The following is a 24749-nucleotide window of genomic DNA, read 5'->3' on the forward strand; positions in this document are numbered from 1 at the left end:
TGTTAAAACCTAAATTACAGAATAAAACTTAATCACGTTTTGATAAAATAGCAAAAAAAATGTTTACCATTTGCGTTTGTGATGTGCTTACACATGTTGGTACTGACGTCAAATGGTAAACAAAGGTAATTCGAAGTTATATTTATAAGAAAATCTGATTATAAATTCAAAAACAATACTTTTGTAATGAGTAATTTAAGAGGTACGTAAATTACGTCACGTTAAACATTCGTTTAGTTTTATAAATATTATTAAGCATGTTCTATCCTCATTATGATGACTTTTGATGATGCTCTAGTAAATAAAGTCCATGTTTATTAATTCTTTATTTCAAAAACTCACGTACAAAGAGCACTTTATTTTAGCCTTTGTTCCAATGTGTTCTCACAGCTTTTCAGTTGGCACATTTTTTTTCATGGGGGTCAAAATATGACGCATTTAAATTACCTGTTTTTTTTTTCTTGTAATGAAAGCGTAATTTTTCATTACATGAGATTTATTTTTTATAAGTTAGTTAAGTAAGTACTTGTCATATTTTCGCTCCTTCGCTATGTGTTTATCATTTGCGTAACTTTTTGTCTTATTGTCTACGTCAAAGTGCACAAAAATATTCGTAATCGTCATCTGAATGTGATAAAAATATTTAATATCTCTATTTCCTGAGCAGAAAGAGGTAACGAAATCGAAGGCGAACCTCGTTGAAGATGAAGGACTCGACTGGCTCAAGCCCCGCGCGCTCATCAAGCCTGACGATCAGGAGGAAGTTGCTGATGCTGTGAGTACATGACGTGTAGTTCTATTTGAAGATTTATCACAAAATTTTGGCCCGGTTTCCATCAAGGCGGAGCGGAGCGGAGAAATGTTTTGAAAGACCAATCAGATGTCATTCAAATGTGTGTGTATGTAAATAAATTAATAAAAAAATTGACTGAAATTCATAACTTTCTCCGCTTCGCTGCGCCTTGGTGGAAACCGGACCTTAAAAATATATTTTGCGATAGATAATGTCAGCCAATGCGTGCTAATAACCGATGAAATAATTATTCATATGTTGTAACTGAACGCATATTAATTTGTGTTCACGCATGTTTTAAGGAAAAGAAAAATCAGACCTAAAAGCATTGATCGCCATCGCTGCACGTCGGCTGATCGCGTTGATTTGGCTGAACCTTTAGCGACACAAGTTGGAACCTTTTAAGTGCAAAGAAATAAAAAAAAATGAATTGAGCTGAATCCTGTAATTAAATAAATTCAATGTGGAGCAGCTTTTATAATACGGAATTTTCAACTTTATAGGATCTGGAAGAGGAGGTGGGTCGTGTGCTGACCACCATCAACCCGCAATGGGTGGCTGACGAGGTGGCCTACCACTACGGGCGTGGCATGTTCGTGCTCAAGCCCAAGCCCAGCTATGGGAAAGCCTACCCGCTCTACGTGTTCCAAGGAACTGCTATACGGAAGGACTCCGATGAAGCTAAGGCACAAATTGCTGCTGGTTATGGTATGTGGTGCAGCAAACATGGAACTTTTTAGCCCTCTATAGGGCACAGCTGTTTAAAAATCATAGCCTTTTGATCTTATGTTATGTGAATAAGGTTCAAATTATGGTGGCAATATGTTCGACAAAGCCCTATAGAGAGCTAACTCTTGGATAATGACCTCAAACAGCACCTACCAGTTCTAAAATGTAGAATTAGATAGGAACATAACATATTTATTCTGATCTTCTTCTACTAATTGAGTCGATACAACTACAACTTAACTGAAATCACAACCTTGGTCTTAGATATTGTCTATGAACCGTTTTAAACAGCTGATAAGTATCTTAATTTGACCACAATACACTGAATAATAATAACTTTTTCGCTATTTGGATTTGTAAAGCATAAAACCACAAATGAACGACATTGACAATAAGTATGACGACATAAAGACGCAAGTTTCCCGACTATGGCATATTAGGTACAATGCCTCCACACACATTTTTCATTTACAAGTAACGCCCATCCACATTCCAATAGATTGTTATTAGTACAAAGTTCAAAACCACACTTAGGTATTTGGATTGTCCAATTCCTCAATGAAACACTCATAGTTATGTTAAGCTAGCACCCATAACACAAGCATTAAGTTGCTTACTTTGGGGCTAGCTGGCGATGTGTGAAATTGTCCAAAGATTTATTTATTTATTTATTTATTTATTTTACGTGAAATACGTTAGCTGCGATCGGAGGATCGAAAAAAAACCGAATATACTTATAAAAGATTTAATTAGAAATTAGAAAATTACATGAATTACTTATAATTAAAACAAGATGAGACCTAATCGAAGTATGATTATGGAATGATAAAATAATGAACTACAGTTTTTAGGAAAATGTCGATTGACGTCACTTTCACTAATTGCACTTCGGACCATTGCACTAATGTAGGGCAGCAAGTCAGCGATCTTCATACTGGGCGACAGCGTAATTCCTCCCCCCTTAGAACGGCAACTATTTTATCACGTTGAGTGAAAATGTTGCCGGGATCGCGTCATGATGTTGCTGATCTCCGGAAGGTGCTGGATGCTCTTCCTTCTTTTTAGTCTGGCTATCTTTCCTTTTCTTGTTGAAGCGCCGGTATGCGATGAAGATTGCCAGTATACTCGATGCAAGCAGTATCACATAAAATGGGATGGTTGTGTGATATACGTCGAGTGGGATGTTGGTGATATTGATCGGGGCTTCCATAGTGATCTTGTCCTGGAGTCTGTGTAGTCCTTGCAGGTCAATGGAGTTCAAGTTGATGTGGGATGCTATCCTGATTTGCTTCTCCGTGTCAGATGGGATTTCTGTCAGCTTCAGAGGTTGTCCTCTTATTTCGTCGTTGTCATTGGTGATGGTGAACTCTGTAGTTTTAAGATGACAGCCAACGGGAATCGTAATGAGGTAGCTTCCTTGAAGTGTGGTGTAGTCTCGTCTCCCGCAGAGGAGTTGGACTTTGCTGGGTTGTGGAAAAGATAAGACGTAGTGTTGGTCGTCCAACTTTTCCATGGCTTCTTTCTTCAGGGTGACCGTAGAGAATTCGCAATTTTCTTTCAGGATCTGGTTGACGATGAGCTCGTTGATGCAATCAGGTTTGCTGCGTAGCTGGTGGTGAGTAGCGTCTCCACAGAGATACCAGTTGCTGAGCTTCGGACATTCTGTCTCTATGTACATGAATGAAATCTCGTTTGTTGCTAGGAAAGGATAGGTCGGGATTAGGGCCTGATTATTTCTATTAGGGACTATGGATAGATGATAGAAGCTATATATTTCCCTGGATACTATTGGGAATTTATATATGAAAACTATCTGATTATCAGTGTAGTATGAGCCTGGTTTAATGACATCATAATATTGCCTAAGTTCAAGATTTAATACTTGTTCATTTCCATAGATATTCTTAAGTTTAATTATCATAGATCTAAGAGTGTCCACATCGATCATAGAGTGGTGTGTGCTTGATGCACGGATAAAAGCTAAACTATTTTCTAACCTAATTAGTTCCTGAGCAAGGTCTTCAACGTTTTCGCTTATTATAATTAAGAGTTGAGCAAGTCTGGCATATTTAACTAAACTATTTTCGTTGTATACATTGCTTTTCAATATTAATTCAATAGTTGTATTAATTTTATTCTGGTTATCTACAATTTGTGTCAAAATTTTGTCATGTTCGGATATCCATTCCTTATTAATGCTAATATGATTATTAAGTTCCGAGACAATTTTATCTTGGTTACTTTTAAGAAGATTAATGGCTTTATTGTATTTTATTGCATCAGAATGGTCCAGATTACCAGTTATGCTTTTTATAACGGATCCAAGGCCATCTACAATACCTCTTTTAACGCGGTTGGGTTCTAATGATTTTAATTGTACTGATACTTTGCCAAGCTTCTCAGTTAAATAGTCAATTTGAGTCTCATAAAGTAAGTGTGTATCGTTAATAAGTCGGGACTTGTAACTCGTCAGTTGGGTTTGTAGGGAGTCGACTTTTTCTTGGATGAGGTCAAGTTGAACATATTGTATAAATGTATGATGGTGAGTAGTCAATCTCATGGGTCCAAGTTTGTGGGGTAGTAGTCCTGGTCCGTCAGCCAAGCTCTCAAGCTTTATCTCTTGAGACCGAGTGATCCGAAGGATCATTCCTAGTAGTATCCTGTAACAAATTAGCTGTTTTAGGGATACGTTTCAAGCGGTTTTTAGCTATGGGACCGCGTTTTTTTGATGTGTAAATATGAATGGGCAAATCTGCTAATACTGTATCCTGAGTGTAGCGAGGGGCTACCTTTTGACGTTCCGCTAAAGGATTTTTAATAAAAATTTGTTGCTCGGGAGCATATTGTACTTCAGGTTCCCGGTTTTTATTTCTGTTCTCTATAATGGCTGTTTTGTCTACTAGGGATTTGTTGTTAACTATATCGTAAACTATCTTCATTCGATCCCTATGATTCTGAAGGTATTGCTGTAAAAGGTGCTCAGTTATGTCGATATTTAGACAGTCTCTAGCGTCAAAATGTCCAGTAAGTAAGTCAAATGGTCTGCATTTTGTGAAACTATGTATGGAAGAATTGTAAGCTATAAGCGCATATGGCAAAAGGTTCACAACGGGTTCGTCCTTGTGCTGTAGTTTCAGGAGTCTTAGATGTTCTAGGAGAGTCAGGTGAAATCTCTCAATGTTACCATTGTCGTTAGGGGAATGGGCTAGGATTCTATGGTGGTTGATCTTGTGCAGTCTAGTAAATTCTAAGAATAACTGATTGGTGAATTCAGTACCATTATCAGTTACTAACGTCACGGGCACTCCGTGGTGAGTACAATATTGCAATAAAGCCTGTAGTATACTGAGGGCAGTACCGTCACGCAAATGGTATGCTTGACCGTATTTAGTAAAGACATCGATAAAGGTGACATATTTTTCACTTTGTACAGTGAACAGGTCCATATGAACTATTTCGAAGGGTTTAGTTGCAGGAGGCACAAGATTAAATTGAGGTCTAATAGGATTTCGGTCGTATTTGCCTTGACCACAGATGGTACATTCGTTAATAAATTTAGTGATTTGGTCCTTCATCTTGGGCCAGTAATATTTTCGGGATAAGGACAAATAACATTCATTGATGCCACGATGGTTAGTTTTGCCATCATGATAGTGACGAATTATCTCCTGCTGGCGGAGATATTCCTTGACATTTTCTATTTCTGATTTAGTTAGTACTAGGTTCATTGAAGAGCCCTTAAATTTGTCCTGTATTATGGGGATAATGGAGTACATTGCGAGAGCGGGGCTAATGAGAAGTCCTGTCTTAACTTTGGGGTTGACGTATTCCTTAATAGCATTTACTAAGTCCTCTTCCAAGTTTGTTTCTGATAGCTGTATACTTGTTCGTGTGTGTGTGTCAAATGGTTTGGTCACAGTGGGTTTTCGTTTAACATCATTAACTATAGTGAGATGTATTTGCCTGTTGAATTTATTCAGGGGTTCGTCAGTTATCGGGATTTCTAGTATCGGGTGTTCGTGGCTAGTATGTACAGTCTCAGTGGAAGAATTAGGTTTAGAGAGGGCTACCTCGGTCGGGTTGCCTAATAGGGAATTAAGTTCGTCAATTTCTTCCATTAATGATCTAGTGTCGCCTAGATGAATTTGTATTCGTGACAAAGCATCGGCATTGGTGTTAATTTTGCCTTTTTTATATTGCACTGTGAAGTCGTATTCGCTCAGTCTCAGTCGCCATCTAGTAAGACGTGAATTTGGTTCTTTTAAATTCATCATCCACTCAAGAGGCTTGTGGTCAGTCAGTATCCTAAATTTTCTACCAAATAGGTAGGGCCTAAAATATTTCGTAGCCCACACTATGGCCAAGAGTTCTTTCTCGATTGTGCTATAGTTAATTTCGCTATCATTTAGCGTTCGAGAAGCGTAGCACACAGGCTTATCAGATCCTATAGGACCTTGGGATAATATGGCTCCAATAGCCACGTTTGAAGCGTCTGTTGTAAGGTTGAACTCTTTAGTAAAGTCAGGATATTGAAGAATGGGATCATTGGTGAGAAGGGTCTTGCATTTCTCAAAGCAATTTACGTATTCGGGAGTGAGTATTATTTTTCTACCCTTTTTTAGACATTGAGTCAGAGGCTTGGTGGTACGTGCAAAATCGGGAATGAATTTTCGGTAGTAACCGAGAAGTCCAAGGAATTGTTTAATTTCCTTAGTGGTTTTCGGGATTGGATATTTTTGTATAGCGGAGATCTTGTCAGGGTTTGGTTTAACACCGTCCCTGCTGATTACATGGCCAAGGTAAGCTGTTTCAAGCTTCAAGAACTCCGATTTGTCCATCTGAATTTTAAAGTTGGACTCTCGAAGTCTTTGAAATACTTTTTCCAGGTTTACCATGTGTTCCTGGAGGGATGTGCTATAGACAATTATGTCATCGAGATACACTAAGCAAATATCGTTTTGGAGGCCTCTGAGGACGTTATCCATCACTCGCTGGAATGTGGATGGAGAATTTTTAAGTCCCATGGGCATTCGAAGGAATTCAAAATGTCCATGCTCGACATTGAAGGCCGTTTTAGAAATATCCTGGGGATCCATCTCCACTTGGTAGAAGCCGCTGGCCAGGTCAAGTGTGGTGAAATACTGGCATTTCCCTAGCTTGTCCAAGACGTCATTGATATTGGGTATGGGATATTTGTCGTCAATTGTCTTTTCGTTCAGTTTGCGAAAGTCAACCACGAGTCGCCATTTCTGTTTGCCGGACGCATCAATTTTCTTGGGCACCACCCAGATGGGTGAGCTCCAGGCTGAGTCGGAGGGTCTGATGATGCCCTGTTCCAACATCTTTCCTATCTGAGTCTTAACTTCCTCTCGATGAACAAAAGGATATCGATAGTTCTTAGCGTGCACAGGGACCTCGTCGGTGGTCCTGATCCGGTGTTTAATCTTATTTGTGAATGTTAATTGCTCACCGTCAATATAAAAAACGTCCGCGTAGCGAGAGCAAAGAGTAATTAAGTTGGCTTTTTCCTCTTCGTTCAAATGCTCGGTACGTAAGCGCGAAATGACGTCATCAGCGCGCGACGTTGGTTGTTGAGTGCGAGTGCACTCGATATTAAATAATTCAGCGTGCGCGGGGCTATCAAGTGAGAATATTATATCGTTCGCCGTGGTGTTTTCTATTTCTAAGTAGCCACGGTTATTAGAGACGGTTGTAAGGCACTCGTGAATGATGCAGTTACAAATTATCTGTTCCGGGATGAGCGCTTCGCCATTAGCCAAATCTAAAGGAACCTTAATTATTTTAGAGGACATTGCTGGAATAATATCCTCGTAAAGGTTCACGTTCCGTGAATTGTACATATGAATAGGGTTTGAGGCAAAACGGGTCAAAAGTTGGCTTTCTTTTAGATCGATTCGAGCTTCCCATTTACTTAATAAATCTAGGCCGATAAGACCGTCGAAGTAATCGTGAAACCTATATACAAATAGCTTCATACTATCTTCATCAAGAAACTCAGAAAAACACGGCAACGTTATAGAATAATTATTTCTACTAGTTGCGTGTATGTTTGTCACTTCAAACGGATCAAAGTTTAAGGGATAATTAGCAAAGTATTGCTGAACAGCTTCGGGACTTATGAAGGATTGGTTTGCACCTGTGTCTATTAATAGTTTAAGAGGAGGATAAGCTATTTGAATGTACGGAAGTTGCCTCTGTGTTTGAAGATTAACTTCTATCTTTGCTTTTTTAATGTCGTGATCTCCTGAAAATCCTGCTCAGCATGGCTAGTACTTGGCTGTGGTTGATTTTCATCAGTCGTCTGGTATTCGTCAGTCGAATTATAATAAATTAATTCGGGAGTAGACTCGGGTAAATCGCTAGTATAATAATCGCAATAGTAATTGTAAACTGGGTCATGATAAAGGTCGTAGTTATTGTAATATGAGTAGCCGTCGTCGTTTGTCAAACATTCGTTCACATTCATTTCTCGGCTTTTAAAATAGTTTGTTGGAGGTGGGTTCCCTGACTTAGTCCAGTCATGTCCAGTCAACATTTGGGAATGCGGCAGTGTCCTTGGGGTGAAACGTTGGACACCACTCATAGGTTGAGGGGCTTGAAACTGTGGTTGATTGTTTCGGGGTGGAAGGCGAAACATATTACTGCGGGGGTTGTAATTAGGAGGTGGAGCACTAAACATCCTCTGAGTATTCGTTGGGATACGCATGTTAGGTGCGCCTGGTGCTGGGAGTTTGAAGGGTTGAGGCGGAGGCCTCATGGGCTGTTGTCCTACGGGAACAGGCCAGTTGGGCACTGGCATCGGGAGATTATGCCGTGGTGGCGGAGCAAATGAAGGCAGGGATTGTGTTGCCACTTTAGGGGTGGCATGAATCTTATTGGGTTCGTTACGTTGTTGGAGATACATTATATTGAGTTCCTCCTGGACGTATTCCAAGGCTTTCTCTATTGTAGGAGGGCGCATACAGCGTATACGGGATCCCAGGGGCTCTTTGAGTCCACGAACGTATGCCTGCATGGTGACCTTTTTATAAAGATCCCTTTTAGCCTGTACAGTCGTAGGTACTGTCTCGTGTAAAATCACGTAAGTCATTATCGTACTGAATAAAGTTTGGCAATGATCGTAAAATTCTTGCGGCGTCTTGTTACCTTGAGTGGCTAAAGAGAGGTCATTGTACAGAGCCGTTTCGTCCCGTTGATCGGAAAAGTTATTGATAAGGGCAGTACGAATACCTAACCAACTATCAGGTATCCCGTTGGAATTGATTGTGCATGCAGCGGGTCCTGTTATTTTATTCAATATGCCATTTATTAAGCAAAGATTGGAAAATTCGCTGCCTGGGGTGTTACTCAAATATTTTACTGCTAACTGATCACAAACGTTAATGAACCTTGTCAGAACGTTGGGATTCCCATCGAAATCCGGGACTAGGCGGAGGGCCTTGAATATCATGTCTGGTTCGTGAGACATTTCGTCAAACGAGTTATTTAAACTTTGATTTAAATCTATATTTCTACTATTATCTAATTGACACTGGCGAGCCTGACGGGATTCAGACTCGCGGAGACTATTGGCTCTAGGGTGATAAATCTTGAAGTTGTAAGATTAACACACAAAGGATAATATAAGGATCTAAAACACTATGACAAAAGGAAAGCAACACGAGATCAATTCAAGTGTACTCACATATATTTCATTCTGGTTCTCTCCGTGAATCGAGTTCTGGATTCTCCTCCTGGTCTGCAGCAGGTCCGTAGATTCAGGATACTCGTTGATGGAATCTTGACAGCTTCCCGGGCGACTCGCGACGCGATTTAGAAAGATCTACTCTCGCGAACCGGCCCGCGAGTATCCTACCGACTGCGCCAAATACGTTAGCTGCGATCGGAGGATCGAAAAAAAACCGAATATACTTATAAAAGATTTAATTAGAAATTAGAAAATTACATGAATTACTTATAATTAAAACAAGATGAGACCTAATCGAAGTATGATTATGGAATGATAAAATAATGAACTACAGTTTTTAGGAAAATGTCGATTGACGTCACTTTCACTAATTGCACTTCGGACCATTGCACTAATGTAGGGCAGCAAGTCAGCGATCTTCATACTGGGCGACAGCGTAATTCGTGTTAACTTTTATACAAGTAAATAATGTCACTCCACTAGGAATGGTAAGCTTCGACGACGCTGGTCCCAAGAAGGCTAAGGTGAAGAAGTCAGCGGCTGAGGAAGAAGAAGAAGAAGAACCGGAGCCTGAGCCAGCTGCGCCTGCAGAGGAGGCGAAACCTGAAGGTAGACAAATATACATACAGCTACATTTTTATTATAGGCACTGCCGATCCTACTGAGCCAACGCTGTATCGAACTCTGAGGTATTAATTCCATATTCACAGACTATATTTCCATAAAATAAATGCGTTCATAAACATGCACTTTAAAATCTTTTAAAATAAAGTAACGTAACCTTTTGCACATCGTATTTATTAAGAGGCCAATAACCATAATAAGGCCAATGACATTGTCAATATTTACAGTAGTTACATCCTTCGGTGATGATGACTTCTAAATCTCCATCATACAAATAGCTTGTCGCATTATATTCATTCCTTCATTCTTAACCACCATCAGTAGCAATGAAATGACATTAATGTCATATTTTTTCTGATAGTGCCTGGTCATGGTCAGCTATTTTGAATAATATTGCCCGTTTTTGCAACATTTTTCTTTACTGCTCCGCCCCTATTGGCTGTAGGATGATGATAATAGCCTGAAGCCTTCCTCGATAAATCCGCTATCCAACACAAAAATATTTTTTCAAATTAGACCAGTATTTCTGAGATTATTACCATTATATTACTGACATTGTCTGGTCCAGCTACATGAAGAAAATTCTGACCATGTTTCACCAACAGAGGACGTGGTCGCGGAAGAGGAGAAGCCAGCAGAGACAGGCGAAGAGCCGGCGCCCACTGATGCCCAGCCAGAGGAAGTCGAGGGTGAAGGCGGGGACGCTCCGGAAGAAGCTGAAGCCGAAGAGAGTAAGTGATCATAATCATCATTGCAGCCATGACGTCCACTGCTGAACATAGGCCTCCCCCAATAATTTCCATAATAACCGCTTGGTAGCGGCCTGCATCCAGCGCCTTTCTACTACTTACGAGGCCGTCGGTCCATCTTGTGGGTGAACGTCCTACGTCGCACTTTCCTGTACGTGGCCTGCACTCCAGAACCTTGCTGCCCCATCGGCCTTCAGTTGTGCGTACTATGTGCCCTGCCCATTTGCCACTTCAGCTTGCTAATCCGTCAGGCTATAATGTCAGCGACTTTAAATCGTTTACGGATCTCCTCATTTCTGATTCGATCTCGTAAAGAAACACCGAGCATGCCCTCTCCATAGCACGCTATGCAACTTTGAGGTTAAAGGAAAAGGAAAGGAAAGGAAATGTTAAAAATGACCTCATAACAACATTTAAACGCTCATGCGTAAGTTACCCATCGAAAAAAAGCATAATACTTACTCGTACAATGCCTGCACACACTTTTACACGTGGCTACGTTTTGCTTACGTCAAAGATATTTTCATCGGGAAAACAGTAAAACACAATGGGATGTTGATAATCTTTTAATAGTCCAGTCATTATAGTAAGTTCACCTCGGAATTCGAGATACCCAGCTGTAAGTCTGTAAATACGTGTATATTGACAAAAAGTTGTCTCAAAACCTACATATGGTAGGGTGTAAGCAACTATTAAATTTCAAGGTCAACGGTCACAAAAATCGGTTTTTTGCGCTTTTTTTAGAAATATCTCATTTCCTGTGGGTTTTTTGCTATTTGTATTTATTATCAATATTGTAGAATACTAAATTCTCTACAAATTTTGTTTAAAAACTTTTTTTATACGGTGAACCGTTTTCGAGATAGAGGGCGGAGAGCGCGTGGTCACTGCATCACTTCAGGTCTACTTAAGCGGTTTAGATTTTTCATACAAAAGGATTTTCCCGCTAATTCCTGTGGGAATTTCGGGAATTCCTTGTTGTAACTAAGCTTTGAGTTTACTAAGGTACCTACATGCCAAATTTCAAGCGTCTAACTTCCGTTAAGCGTTTAGATTTTTCATACAAAAGGATTTTCCCGCTAATTCCTGTTTCCGTGGGAATTCCTAAGTAAACTATAACCTGCCCAGGTGTATGAAGAATAATTGTACCAAGTTTCGTTAAAATCCGTCAAGTAGTTTTTGTTTCTATAAGGATCATACAGACGGACAGAATTCTATACATGAAATATATTTTCAAAATAACTATCAGGGGGTGATTAGTGATCGATACTGATGCCAAAAATGCAATCAGTAAAATTTTTGTCTGTCTGTCTGTCCGTCTGTATGTTCCTTATAGAAACAAAAACTACTCGACGGATTTTAACGAAACTTGGTACAATTATTCTTCATACACCTGGGCAGGTTATAGTTTACTTAGGAATTCCCACGGGAACAGGAATTAGCGGGAAAATCCTTTTGTATGAAAAATCTAAACGCTTAACGGAAGTTAGACGCTTGAAATTTGGCATGTAGGTACCTTAGTAAACTTAAAGCTTATTTACAACAAGTAATTACCGAAATTCCCACGGGAATTAGCGGGAAAATCCTTTTGTATGAAAAATCTAAACCGCTTAAGTTGACCTGAAGTGATGCAGTGACCGCGCGCTCTCCGCCCTCTATCTCGAAAACGGTTCAACGTATAAAAAATTTTTTTTAACAAAATTTGTAGAGAATTTAGTATTCTACAATATTGATAATAAATACAAATAGCAAAAAACCCATAGGAAATGAGATACTTCCAAAAAAAGCGCAAAAAACCGATTTTTGTGACCTTTGACCTTAAAATTTAATAGTTGCTTACACCCTACCATATGTAGGTTTTGAGACAACTTTTAGGGTGTCAATATACAAGTATTTACAGACTTACAGCTGGGTATCTCTAATTCCGAGATTCTTACCTAATTCAAGCTTAAATGACTGGACTATAACAATTTTTCTGGTTTTAACAATGCTAGATATATTAAAACCAGAAAAATTGTTATAGACATAGATTGGAAATCATTGAACCCTTTTTAACTATCCTTGATATGCGAAGTATTTTCAAAGTAAATCTCTGTGACTTTTATGGCACATTATATCTTTAATAAACCCTCTTTTTATGGTTTTTTTTTTCCTGAAAAAAATACATATACTTAGTCTCACAAACATTTCAGAACGTTTCCCTTTATTATTGTAACTGTAAGACTCAGTCGTAATAAATTGTGTCTGGCCTACTTGGTGCTTATTCCGTAGCAGTAATTTTAAAAAAGATTGAACAGTGAAGAAAGCTTAGTAAAATATCGCGTGAGCCATTTAAAATTTAATAGTATTCGTGACCAAGACGCCTGAAACATAAATTACTCCCTTTGCTATGAACTTACAATGCTTTTGCGGAATTGCCGAAATGATTAATGAAACGGAATTACTTAATGTGCCATCTTGGTTATTAGTTTCAACTACATTTTCAAATCCAAAACAAAATGACAGAATAATCTAGTTTTAGGTTTTTAATACTTATGACTTTACATTTGCAGAAGAAGAAGCAGGTGACGCTGGTAAAGAAGAAGTGATTGAAATTAAACCTCGTGTAAAGAAACTGGCCAATCAATTCAATTTCTGCGAAAGAGCAGCTTTAACTTATAACTTTCCAAGAAGAGTAAGTAATAACATAAGTGCTGGTATTAAATTCATGTTCAAATTATCAAATGGGACGAATAAAATTGTACACAATATTACCTAACGGCCAAAATCTTTTGTAGTCCGTCGATACGCAAACTATACCTCCTCCGAGAGCAAACTACGGCTCTACTGCTCTCCAGTGCGTGATATTCGACTATTACCAAGAGGACTACGCGAGGAAGATGAAAGAAAAGGAAGATGAGAAACCTAAAAGGGTATTTTTGTCATGTTTCTTCAATGTTATGTCTCATAGCCGCCTAAGATACCTACGTGAAGACAATGTAAGTTCTCAACTCGCGATTGACCTACCTATCGTTTGATTGAACTTACAGATGAAGAAGAAAACAACAAAACACGCTAAGTCAGCGCAACAGATTCATGATGAACAACTGGCTCAGAGGATTCGAGAAGCTTGGGCTATCCTCGAAAGACTTGTCAACCAGAACATTTATGATGATATTGGTATGTAAAAAAAACCTGTATAGAAAATTCGTATCACAAAACAAAAGGTAAAAACGGAAATGAGAGTATTAATAAGCGAACTTAAAACTTTCTTAATTGTAGTTCTAAATTGCGTTACTTCTTTTGTAACTCTGATTGAAAAGAGACAGTTCTGTGATTTCAAACTGTCCAACTAAAATGTATTTTCTTTTGTAAAAAAATAAAATTCGTTAACATGCATTATACAATATTCGTTTCGTTCGTACCTATTGTTTTTGATGAATGCCTAAAGCTGATTGCTACAGTTATTGTTAGAAAAAAGATTGGTTTTTATGCGAAAAGTTGATTAATTTAAAGGTTTTCGTGTCCAGCTCAAGACTACCGCTACTGGGATGATCCTTCAGACGAGTTCAGGGAGGGCATGGGGTCGTTGCTGCCGCTGTGGAAATTCCAGTTCGAGCCGATGCGAAGCCATGCCGTCTGCGACCTGCAGTGGAATCCGCATTATCAAGACCTGTTTGCTGTAGCTTACGGTTCATGTAAGTGCATTTATGTTTTGCTAGGGTACCAGATAATTCGACAGTAAGCGAATCTCTACTTACCTAATTGTTCTTCTGCTTCCTTCTGGATTCTTTTAATTAACTTAATTTTGACTCCAGTGGACTTCACAAACCAGCAAAAGGAGGGTTGCCTGTGCCTGTACAGCATCAAGAACCCTGCGTACCCTGAATACGCCGTCATCACAGAGTCGCCCATCATCTGCCTTGACGTTTATAAGGAGACGCCGTACCTTGTTTGTGTTGGTAAGTTTTTAATTTTCAGTAGTAATTTTTAATTTTCAGTGGCTACAACTGAAAATGTAGAGTTATGTGTCAGACATGTGGATGTTGCCAGTGATGATATACGAAATGGAAACTGTACCTTACTTCTTAACGGCTTCTTAAGAAGACTCAAAGTCACCCACGGCTAAAGGGTGATGAAATGAAGCCTGCTATGCTCGGAGTTTCCCTACGTGGTCAACAATATTCATAGATATTTTTGTGAACAGGACGGTATGACGGCAACGTGTGCGTTTATAACGCTCAGCTCACGCTGGAGTCTTCCTACCAGTACAAGTCCGACTCGGTGCGGGATAAGCACAGCAATATTGTATGGGAGGTGTGTATGACTCTGAAATTATAACCATTTGAACTTAGAACTTGATCAAGTCTCAAGTAAATCTGATTAATAATTACTGAAAAATACCTTGGTAGGTACTATCAACCACAGTTCCAGCTACCAATTTCCTATTATTCTCTCGCTCTCATCAAATGGTGATTCTTAGCGATATAACGAGATACGACATGACCGAAAAAAGGTAGCTGGAAATGCTGGAACTGTGGCCTTAGTACCTTGTTGCAGTACCTAAATGGTATTTTCATGTGCTTTTAACTATAGATGTGTAAAAAAATTCAGGTTCGCTGGGGAGCCCGAATGATAGACGGCGAAGCGTCTTTCTTCTCGATCTCTGGTGACGGGCGCGTGGTGCAGTGGGCGGTGATGCCCGGCGAACTACAGGCCACCACCATCATCACACTGACGTCCAGCGTGCCGCCCATACCCGGCCCTGATGGCACCATGGTCACTGTCAACAGTCAGTATCATATTTCCAAACTAATGGGAACTAAAGCGCACGGTTGCTTTGTCCTAGCGCAAAACTACCGCGTGCTGAAATAGTTTTGGCGTCAAATGCTGGGCTTCGATTATCTACATAACAATCTAGGCAAAGGCAGCATTGGAGACCTCAGGAAGTTGGCTGGCAACGACTGAATAGATTGAAAAAACAGGATCGTTGTTTGTGGCGTTTCTATAGGCTGAAACTGAATCAAAGAGTAGGTAGTAATAAAAGGAAATAAATAAACATACGTTTTAGCCTAGCCTATCAAGCAATCCTCCTAGACGTTCGCTGATCCATCTCAAATTACTTGCTGATGCTGTTTAGGTTGCGGCAGCTGCCTCTGCTTCCACCCGGAGAAGGCGGAGATCTTCATGGTGGGCACAGAGGACGGCATGATCCACACGTGCTCGCTCAAGTACAACCGCAACTACGTGTCCTCGGTGCAGGGACACCACATGCCCGTGTATAGGATCAGCTACAACTACTTCAATAATAGCATTTACGCGTCGTGCGCGGGCGACTGGCGCGTCAAGATATGGGAAGATGGCCGCGAGTAAGTATTTACAATTTATCACCCAAAAAGAGTGAGAATTTTCTAAGTGCGTATCTATCCTAGGTAGGTACCAACCTGCCTGTGCCACTGAATTTTAACTCTAGCCACAGATAATACCCATCACACTAAACTTCATAACAACATCTAGATACTGTTTTTCGCAAAACGCTTGGCGGCCATTTACTTACTTCCTCCTTAACACCCTACTTTTTTGCCTTTAAGTATTAGGGTTCTTTATAGGATTTCTGATGCCATAACGTGAAGTTCATCTCTATAAAATTAAACCTTCATGAATACTTAAATACCATGAAAGTCTCGAAGTTAACTCAAATCACCACTCCTCACACCTCAATCGTAACTTTCAGCAACAACGATGAACGAATGCGGCTAATATTAGCAGAGATAAGGGATTTCAATCTTTATTACGGTTGTTATTAAAGCTTGTTTCTTTCAGTGAGCCACTGTTTATGTTCGAGCTGGGCTCACCGGTGGGCGATGTAAAGTGGGCGCCATATTCCAGCACCGTGTTCGCAGCTTGCACTGCTGATGGGAAGGTAAGAACTTTGATAGAGTCTTGTATTTTAGATTAAAAATAAAGTTTTAAGTATACTCAATCTGAATTATAAATTGAGCGAACACTACTAAATTGAATTTTCACTAAGAACTTAATTTCAATTGTAATGACTTTACATAATATGGTAGAGCTTAAGAGTATTTGTTTTCATGAGTAGGTACACAAATAATTCATCTTATTTCGTGTCTATTATCTTCTAATTCAATATTTCAATACATTACGATTCATTAATGTTATCAACGAACACGACGTTAACGCACATTGCTATGTGGAACAACAGCATTAATTAGATATTAACTTTGTTAGTTTCTTTATTTTATTTATTTTTGGTTAATTAAACCTTCACTACCCGACTGCGCCAGAAGGAGGGTTATGTTTTTTTTAACGTCGTTGATCGATTCTACTCTTGATTTTGAAACTTTCGGTTTTGTGTTAATTTAACCTCACTAAGTACTCATTATAGGTCCTACTTCTCTACATATCTGCCAAACCATAGATTTTATCGTCTACACTAATATTATAAAGAGGAAAACTTTGTTTGTTTGTGTGTAGTAAATACAGGTAAGTATACCACAATGATATTGATATAACAAATAGGTTATTACCATCGCAGGTGTACGTATACGATTTGAACGTGAACAAGTATCGGCCGATATGCTCGCAAGCGGTAGTCTCGAAGAAGACGAAGAAACTCACCAGGATCGACTTCAACGCACGACTGCCCGTCATAGTGTGCGGAGATACTAAGTAAGAGTCACAATCATTAGCTAGAATTAGTAAGTAAAGTCTCTTTTATAATGCGAACAGCTAGGGGACTGGAATTCGCTGCCTGCTGCTCTCTTTCCCGAATACTATAATCCGGGCCTTTTCAAGGCGAGTGAATAGGCACTTACTTACATGGCAGGTATGTGCCATCCTAGACTACATCTCACTTAACACCAGGTGCGATTGCGGTCAAATACCTGCCTCGTTGTGCATAAAAAAACGCACAGTGAAGCATACAGAACGCAATGACTTATAAGGAAAACTTCATTTTATGATTCTACTTACTCCACATTGTTCATACAATACGATATTGGAAATAAATTATGAAATATGTCATCAAAACAAACATACATTATTATTTATTATCTTATTATTTTATTGTGATTTCATTTTAAACGCTATGACGTAACGGCCGTGGTAAGCGTCCCACTATTTCGCCCACCCTCGCATCGCCTCCATAGCTCAGGGGTTAGAGCACTGGTCTTGTAAACCAGGGGTCGAGAGTTCAATTCTCTCTGGGGGCATACGTGATTTTCTTTTTTAGTTTTTATTATAGTACATATTTACGTAATTAACTATATTTTGATAATTTAGGTATTGATAACGTATTTAACTTTTTCAGGGGTACATGTCACGTATTGAAACTGTCGCCTAATCTACGAGTCATGTGCAAACCACCAAAGAAAGCCCAAGGAGTCGACCAAAGAACACTTCAGGTAAAACACGAAGTTCTTTTTTACAGTATATTTTTTACTAACATAAAAAATCCTTTTTTTTTCAGATTATCATTTCAATAAACTTACTACCGACATAACACAACTATCGAAAACCAATTATTTTTGTTAAAATATGGAATTCGCTAGGTATTGAATTCTTGTAAAATAAAATAATATCAATTTTTTCAGATCATGAAACTTGACAAACTTCTCAGTCTAGTTCGGGACCCTCCGTTCACTCCGGGCGTAGTCGACGAGAAATTTGACGACGATTAATTTATTTTAATTTATTTATTATACTGCTTACAATATAATTAAAATAAAACACATTTTATTTAATATTGAGTGTATTTTTTAAGCTTCAAAAACCATAATAAATGTAACGCTAAACACTATTAAAATATTCTATAAAGAGACAATTTATTATAACATTCTAAAGATTTTTACAAAATTTTGCTGAAAACATTTCCATAAACTCTTCAAACAGAACAAACCATTTCACAAATGGTCTCTGGATTTATGACTAGAATTCCTTGAGATCTTTAAAAACACTATTTATTTATTGACTAGTTTTTTTTTGTAATCTATTCCATACAAATACGCTACGCTAAGTTATTAAAGTAATAAGATACGTAAGTCGCACTTTAGTGGAGTGTAATAATTTAGAAATTTCTATAAAAAAAATAACTAAAATCCCGTGAAGTGATAATTTTAAAATAGAGAAATTCAGTACCTACAAAAAATACTTCCTTTTATAATAAATGCAATATTGAGGTGAAAATATACTTAGAAATGTCTCGTTTCTCATAATTTTAATATTAAACAAAAAGGCCTAAAAATATATTTTCTGCTGATTTTGTAACGACTTTTAAAAATATAATAAAGTATCTACTTACTCATGATTTCTACAGCAAAAAATCATTTCAAGACACATGGGCTCACTTCTATACTTGACATCATTTAGTTAAAAATACTATACTTATTACCTAATAATAGTTTTTCTATCGAAAATCAAGAATATTTTAGCACTAGAAGGCTGATTTGAATATAATTAATCCTTACCTAACCGTAATAAGTACCTATATTGGTGTTTTTTATTAAATTGATGAAAGTGTTTGATACAAGTTACAAACTAAATTACGATTCATTCACGTCACTAAAAAATGGTAGTGTTTGCAAAGCTTAAAAGGTAATTTATTGCTTTTTAAATATTTCATCACCTGTACCAGTAGGATAGTTGACACTAAAAAAGTAATTTTATGGAATATTATTTTTAGTTCGGTGGAAAAGTTTACACGACAAAACAACATAGATTCCTGTTGCTATACAAAATCTATAGCGAAATCACGTCTCCACAGTTCATATCAAAATAAAATGTATTTATTGGTGTCAACTCCCCTATTACAACGGATGGTTGTGATTTTTTTTATTCCAGCTACAGATCGCGCCAAAGCCAACTAAATTAAACAACATTAGGGCGAAGTACCGCTATTGTTAATTTCCAATCAACATTTAAATACTTGTAGCTGGTCCACCCACAATATTGGAAATTATTAACGTGGGTATATTATGAAATACAGAACCCTAAATAAAATTTGTCGCATTACTTAAACTTGACTATTTTAAAAGAGTGTGTGTTGTGCTTTATTAAAGTAGTCTCTTACATTTTCTCTTACGTCTATTGTGTGCTGTAGCAATACTATGGGTAGAGCAACTTCGGGCCTATTTTGTTGCATCGCTCCACCGCGCCTGCGCCGAGTTTTGCGTCGAGGAATGCGCGTGCGTCATTCGGCGCCGGGGCTTGACGGCCGGCGAAAGATATCTGGAAGATAATTCACAATTTATTAACCTGCAGTTACTGAGTCATCCATCACACATGGTAATTTAGCATTTTAATGAAGACCTCTGTAAGACATTAGACACCTTATTTCTAGAAACTAGACTAGTTCTAACACTTCTATGTTTTGTCTTTATCTTTATACTAGCTGACCCGGCGAACTTTATTCCGCCTTAATGGCAATTAATAAGCAGACTTTTTTTTTAATTTCGAACGGGATAAAAAGTATCCTATGTCCTTCTCCTGGCTCTAAACTACCTCCCTGACAATTTTCAGCTAAATCGGTTCAGCCGTTCTTGAGTTATAAGTGGAGTAACTAACACGACTTTCTTTTATATACAGGGTGTTGATTTCAATACCCGCCATATTTAGGGAGTTGATTAAGTAGCTTATTCTGATCACGAATCAGCAAAAAAACTGACTTCAAATTTTTTTAAAATTATATTTTAAATATCTACGATTTCCATAATCGACCACTACAGTGCAGAATAGTCCCCCAACGCAAACGGCGCGCGGCGCTCACCCGGTGACCCGGGCAAACGCTGAGCCCCCCGTCCCGCGCCCCACTACCCGCGCTCGCCCATGAGTCAGTCAACTATCAGCCACAATCAGCTGTAAGTTCAACGACGACTACTGGACGGAGCTTAATCCAAATCTACCCTAAAAATGTAATGAGTAAATAAGTTACTTACACCTTATCACGTTACGAGTTTATTTTTTGTTCTAAAAACTAATTAATTAAGTAGGTCTTTAATTAAAAAAACCTTTTACACGAATTTGCTTCCTTCCGCAAAATAATTTTTTTTACAGAAGCTACATTTTTTTTAAAATTAAACCATGCTTTTATGTGTGTGATAAGCTTGTACCTACTTATCATTCAAAAGTACTGTAAACAGATGACAATAATGCTCTTTCATACAGGTTCGTTATTCCTTACGTTTCTAGCTCTCTACCTTAATAACTTTTACGTCTTTACGATAGTAATTATTAAAATAAAACTTAACTTACCGCAAACTGAACACCTAGAAATAACACACTGGCAAACTCTTGTTCCTTCACTTTCGATAGGAGATAAGACAAGATTTTGTTTTTAAACTCGATTGATTTCAGTATCTAAACAAAATTTCTATCATTTAGCACTTCTTTCATTTAAATACAATAATACCGCCGCACGGATATCGGGCTCGCACAATACATACTTCGCTCATCTTCGTGTTTCGGGCGTCATCGGCGCTCAATCGTGGATCATCGATTTTCTCCATTCATCAGTCCGATTTTGCTTCCCACGTTGAGAGGCTGCGCGCACGCTCCGCGAAATCTAGCTCGTATTTAGAATTCCTAGTACTCAATCGCTATTTCTTTATTTCTTGCCTTGTAACATCAACTTTTCTCTTCCTCTCTGCTTGATAAATGTTTTCTAGTACATAAACTTCTTACTACCGTGTTCTATCTCTGTAAAAATTTGATTTAAAATAATAACGTAATTTAATTTCTATCGGCGTTTAATTTAAATTCCCTGAACGACTGTTAGGCTGTTAGTTAGGTTCAGGTTAAACTTCCATTCTTTATAACTTACATAAAATAATTCATCATCATGGTCGTGATTATTTTAAATGAACTTAATTTCATTACTTACACGAAATAACTATCAAAATGTATTGATATTCTTATCGTTTTAATAATAACGATTGAGCTACTACAAATCATTTGCATTTGAGTATTTTGGAAGCTTGCTATAAAAGCATTAATTATGATAAGACGGATCTTTAGTTAACAAAGACCTTCGGTCATCGAATGTGCAAATTTGCGATTTTTGATTGTTTTCTCGTGCGGTTTTGAGTAGTTAGTGTGTGAACGTGTGATAGTGAGTGTGGTAATAGTGAGTGAGTGTTAGGAATATGCCTAACCATACGTACAGTGCTCGTGAGTAGATACGTAAACATGGTTTACTGTTACGGGAGGGCACGTGGAAACGCATCTGAAGTCGCATCGGTAAGTACCTAACTTTAAACTTAAAGGACATTCCTTTTTAATGTAGGAAGTGAATAATCTGGTAATTTTGTGTAGAAAATACTCCCGCCGTCGCGGTAGGTAGTGGCGGAAAGCGCTCCAATACACTCACACACACATAGGAAACAGCAAACTAATTTAAAACGAACTTTAACTTTAGTTAGTCAAAGAAAAATACCTATTTACACTACCAACTTTACGTATCCTTCAGTAGACTATCCAACATGATAAGCGAGCGATCCGCGTAGCTCGATGGGTGCCCGTGCCACAGTAAACGTATATTGCATTATTGCGAGCCATAGTACAGTTGATGTTGCACGGAAAATATTCGCTAAAAATTCCACTTTCGTTTGTAATTTATTTTTTGGTGGATAATGCGTTTATGTAAGTCATAACATATCACCTAAATAAATATGGCGAGTATTGAAATCAACACCCTGTATATAGATGGATTGACACACTGGCAATCATAACGTTTCTGAGTCATTCATGCAAGCAGTCAGGAAGAATCTGCATTGTTAAAGGACAGTATCTTTGCAACTTTTTATCAAATCAAAAACGCTTAATTAAATATTGTGTTTAATGCCAGATCTTTTTTGTAGAATGAACACTTTCAGATTCATGTCTGGGTGGTTTATCTATACCTGTAACATTTATGTTAGAAATAAAATCATTCCTTTACCTGTGCAAGAGGGTGTAAATGCCGTTCCGAGAACTCCTTCTGATGCGCCAGCACCCAGTCTGCCGGCCACATAGTTCCGTTTCTCGCCGTGAAGGGCAGCACCAGTACATACACGCTGTTGGTAGCGGAGAACGCCACTCGGTAGTAGTGACCTTTGGTGGCGCGCTCCCACACGAAACCGTCGGCGTCGGCACCGCCTCTTTGCAGCCAGGGCACGCGGGACACGTCGGACGCATGGATGCCGATTTCGGCGTACTCCGCCCATGGTAACAGGTCGCCCCTGTTAATAGAAAAAACAATTAAGGGCCTACGATAAAAGGGGCGGGCGTACGCCGCGGACGTGTATTTTCGTGCTTAATAGGCAGGCAGGCGCATGCGGCGGATGCCCACTCCATGCAACCGCGCAAGTTTTCAACGTAGGTCCTAAAAAAGACAATATCAGTGGCATCTAGACAATATTGTACCTTAAACTGAGTATTATTTAAATTTGAGCAATATTTTATAGACATATCCAGTGACAATATTGCTAGAAAAAGCTAAATTGAACTTACTGAACAACAGCGCCGAGTAGCGACGTAGTTTCTAGCCAGCAGCGCGCGCCAGCTTGTAATAACGCTCGCAACACATGCCCTGCTGTGCGTCGCATATTCCTGCGACAACATGGCGGCGTGTTGCGCCCTGACAGAATATACGATGGAGTGCCTTGAACTGATGGGTAGCATCGCTGAAAGACCAATTTTACTATGTTACTGTCAAAATAATAAGAGGCAAAAAAACATGCTGCAATAAGATTAAGTCCCAAAAATGTTGGTCAAAATTTAATTTATTTTTGATTTAATTAAAAGAAACTGGCTACCACAGTTGTGGTTTATTTAGTTAAATACTATTACAATTATTCAATGATTTGGTTTGCTAGTTGTCATGTATTTAGTTACCTGGCCCTCCCTTTTACAGCCAAACCATTGCACTCTCCCGTCTTCCCTCACAACAGCTTTCACACCCAGCTGTTTATAGAGAGCTACTCGGTAATCCCTCATGCGACGAGACACTCTCTGACGTGCTCCAGGAGATTTCAGAACACTACGCCCTGCTCCTAGTTTTCCATCTGCGATTTGTACCTTTAACAGAAAAATGGTATTATTTACTTTGTGACTTGACTTAATGTCAAACGTGAATTTAAAACACAATTTATGAGACTTACTTTAACTTTCTTTACACTAGTTTGCAAATATAAAGACTCCGGAAAAGGCAATGCAAACGGTTGAGGTAATGTTTGCAACAGTGCAGTCCTGATTAACAGCGCATGTGGGCCATGCACTGCATCACAGAGCTTTCCAGAAGCATCCTTATTATACTGAAGAGTCCAGTCTGCATAGTTCCACTTTATTTGCTGGCAAATTAGGTGGGTATTAGCCACTCCTAAAGCTATGGCGTTTGCTGGGAATGCTGTCGCAACAACGGCTGCCTGCTGCAGCGCCCGGCGTAAGACACGGACAGAATCAGGTACAAATAATACATACTCAGTAAGGATGTGAGTGAGAGGATTCAAATCGCGCGGTGATGAATCTAGTTTCAGTTCTAGAGAAACCACTTTAACGTTTCGTAGCGTGTCATTCGTAGCTGAAAACGGGAACGGTGGGTACGGTGTACTGTCGGAGACGACCACCACGGGCATGTTTGGGAATGCGGTGACGAAAGACTGCACGCTGTCCGCGACATCGTTTTCAAAATCATCAAACTGCCGGAACACAACAGTCAATAATTTGGACAAGTGTCGTGATGTCCGCGTGTGCAAGGCATTGGGAGCAACAGTCACTGGAGCTATAGGATTAAAATATTTAAACTGCGGGAATAGATATCCGCTTACGGAAACAATTATAATAATTGCTAACAGTACGTAAAGTTTGAATGTTAAACGACCACGAAACAGACGATAGAACATTATTTTCATTCATAAAATTATACATTTCACTCATTACAAGTCCCACATCTGAAATGGCCTAAAAATTATTACTGGAGGAATATGATTAAGTTTGGAAAACCCATTCGCGGAAAATCCATGGAAAATAGAAAAACTGTCAAATGACAAAGCTGTCATGTCAATATCAGCAGCTGTCAAACATCTTTTTTTTGTGCAAAGTCATTGATAATATACAGCCTATTAGTGCAATTTTTAGTTTTCTAAAAGTCACTCGCGCGCTCAATTTTCTCGTG

At 38.7% G+C, this 24749-nt stretch overlaps 2 protein-coding genes and 1 non-coding gene across 3 annotated transcripts; 2 read left to right on the forward strand and 1 right to left on the reverse strand.

The window, feature by feature from the left end:
• Positions 1 to 891: 891 nt before the first annotated feature.
• On the forward strand, positions 892 to 18341 carry LOC135080236 (dynein intermediate chain 2, ciliary). The gene is made up of 16 exons (XM_063974919.1): positions 892 to 903; positions 1297 to 1501; positions 9714 to 9839; positions 10460 to 10585; positions 13156 to 13277; positions 13381 to 13515; positions 13633 to 13762; positions 14113 to 14280; positions 14401 to 14544; positions 14790 to 14899; positions 15197 to 15374; positions 15723 to 15951; positions 16406 to 16505; positions 17139 to 17272; positions 17913 to 18006; positions 18196 to 18341. The coding sequence occupies exons 1-16, from the start codon at positions 892 to 894 to the stop codon at positions 18280 to 18282; spliced, it is 2100 nt and encodes a 699-aa protein (XP_063830989.1). The 3' UTR covers positions 18283 to 18341.
• Trnat-ugu (transfer RNA threonine (anticodon UGU)) lies at positions 17742 to 17814 on the forward strand. Its single transcript has one exon. It is a non-coding gene; the product is annotated as a tRNA-Thr (tRNA).
• On the reverse strand, positions 18336 to 24605 carry LOC135079977 (ribitol 5-phosphate transferase FKRP). The gene is made up of 5 exons (XM_063974624.1): positions 23737 to 24605; positions 23471 to 23653; positions 23087 to 23259; positions 22536 to 22815; positions 18336 to 19828 (listed from the first exon to the last, which is right to left on the reverse strand). Exons 1-5 carry the CDS (start codon positions 24484 to 24486, stop codon positions 19706 to 19708), a joined length of 1509 nt encoding a protein of 502 aa, XP_063830694.1. The 5' UTR covers positions 24487 to 24605; the 3' UTR covers positions 18336 to 19705.
• Positions 24606 to 24749: the final 144 nt, after the last annotated feature.

This window comes from Ostrinia nubilalis, chromosome 17 (assembly GCF_963855985.1).
Source record: "Ostrinia nubilalis chromosome 17, ilOstNubi1.1, whole genome shotgun sequence".
NCBI lineage: Eukaryota > Metazoa > Arthropoda > Insecta > Lepidoptera > Crambidae > Ostrinia > Ostrinia nubilalis.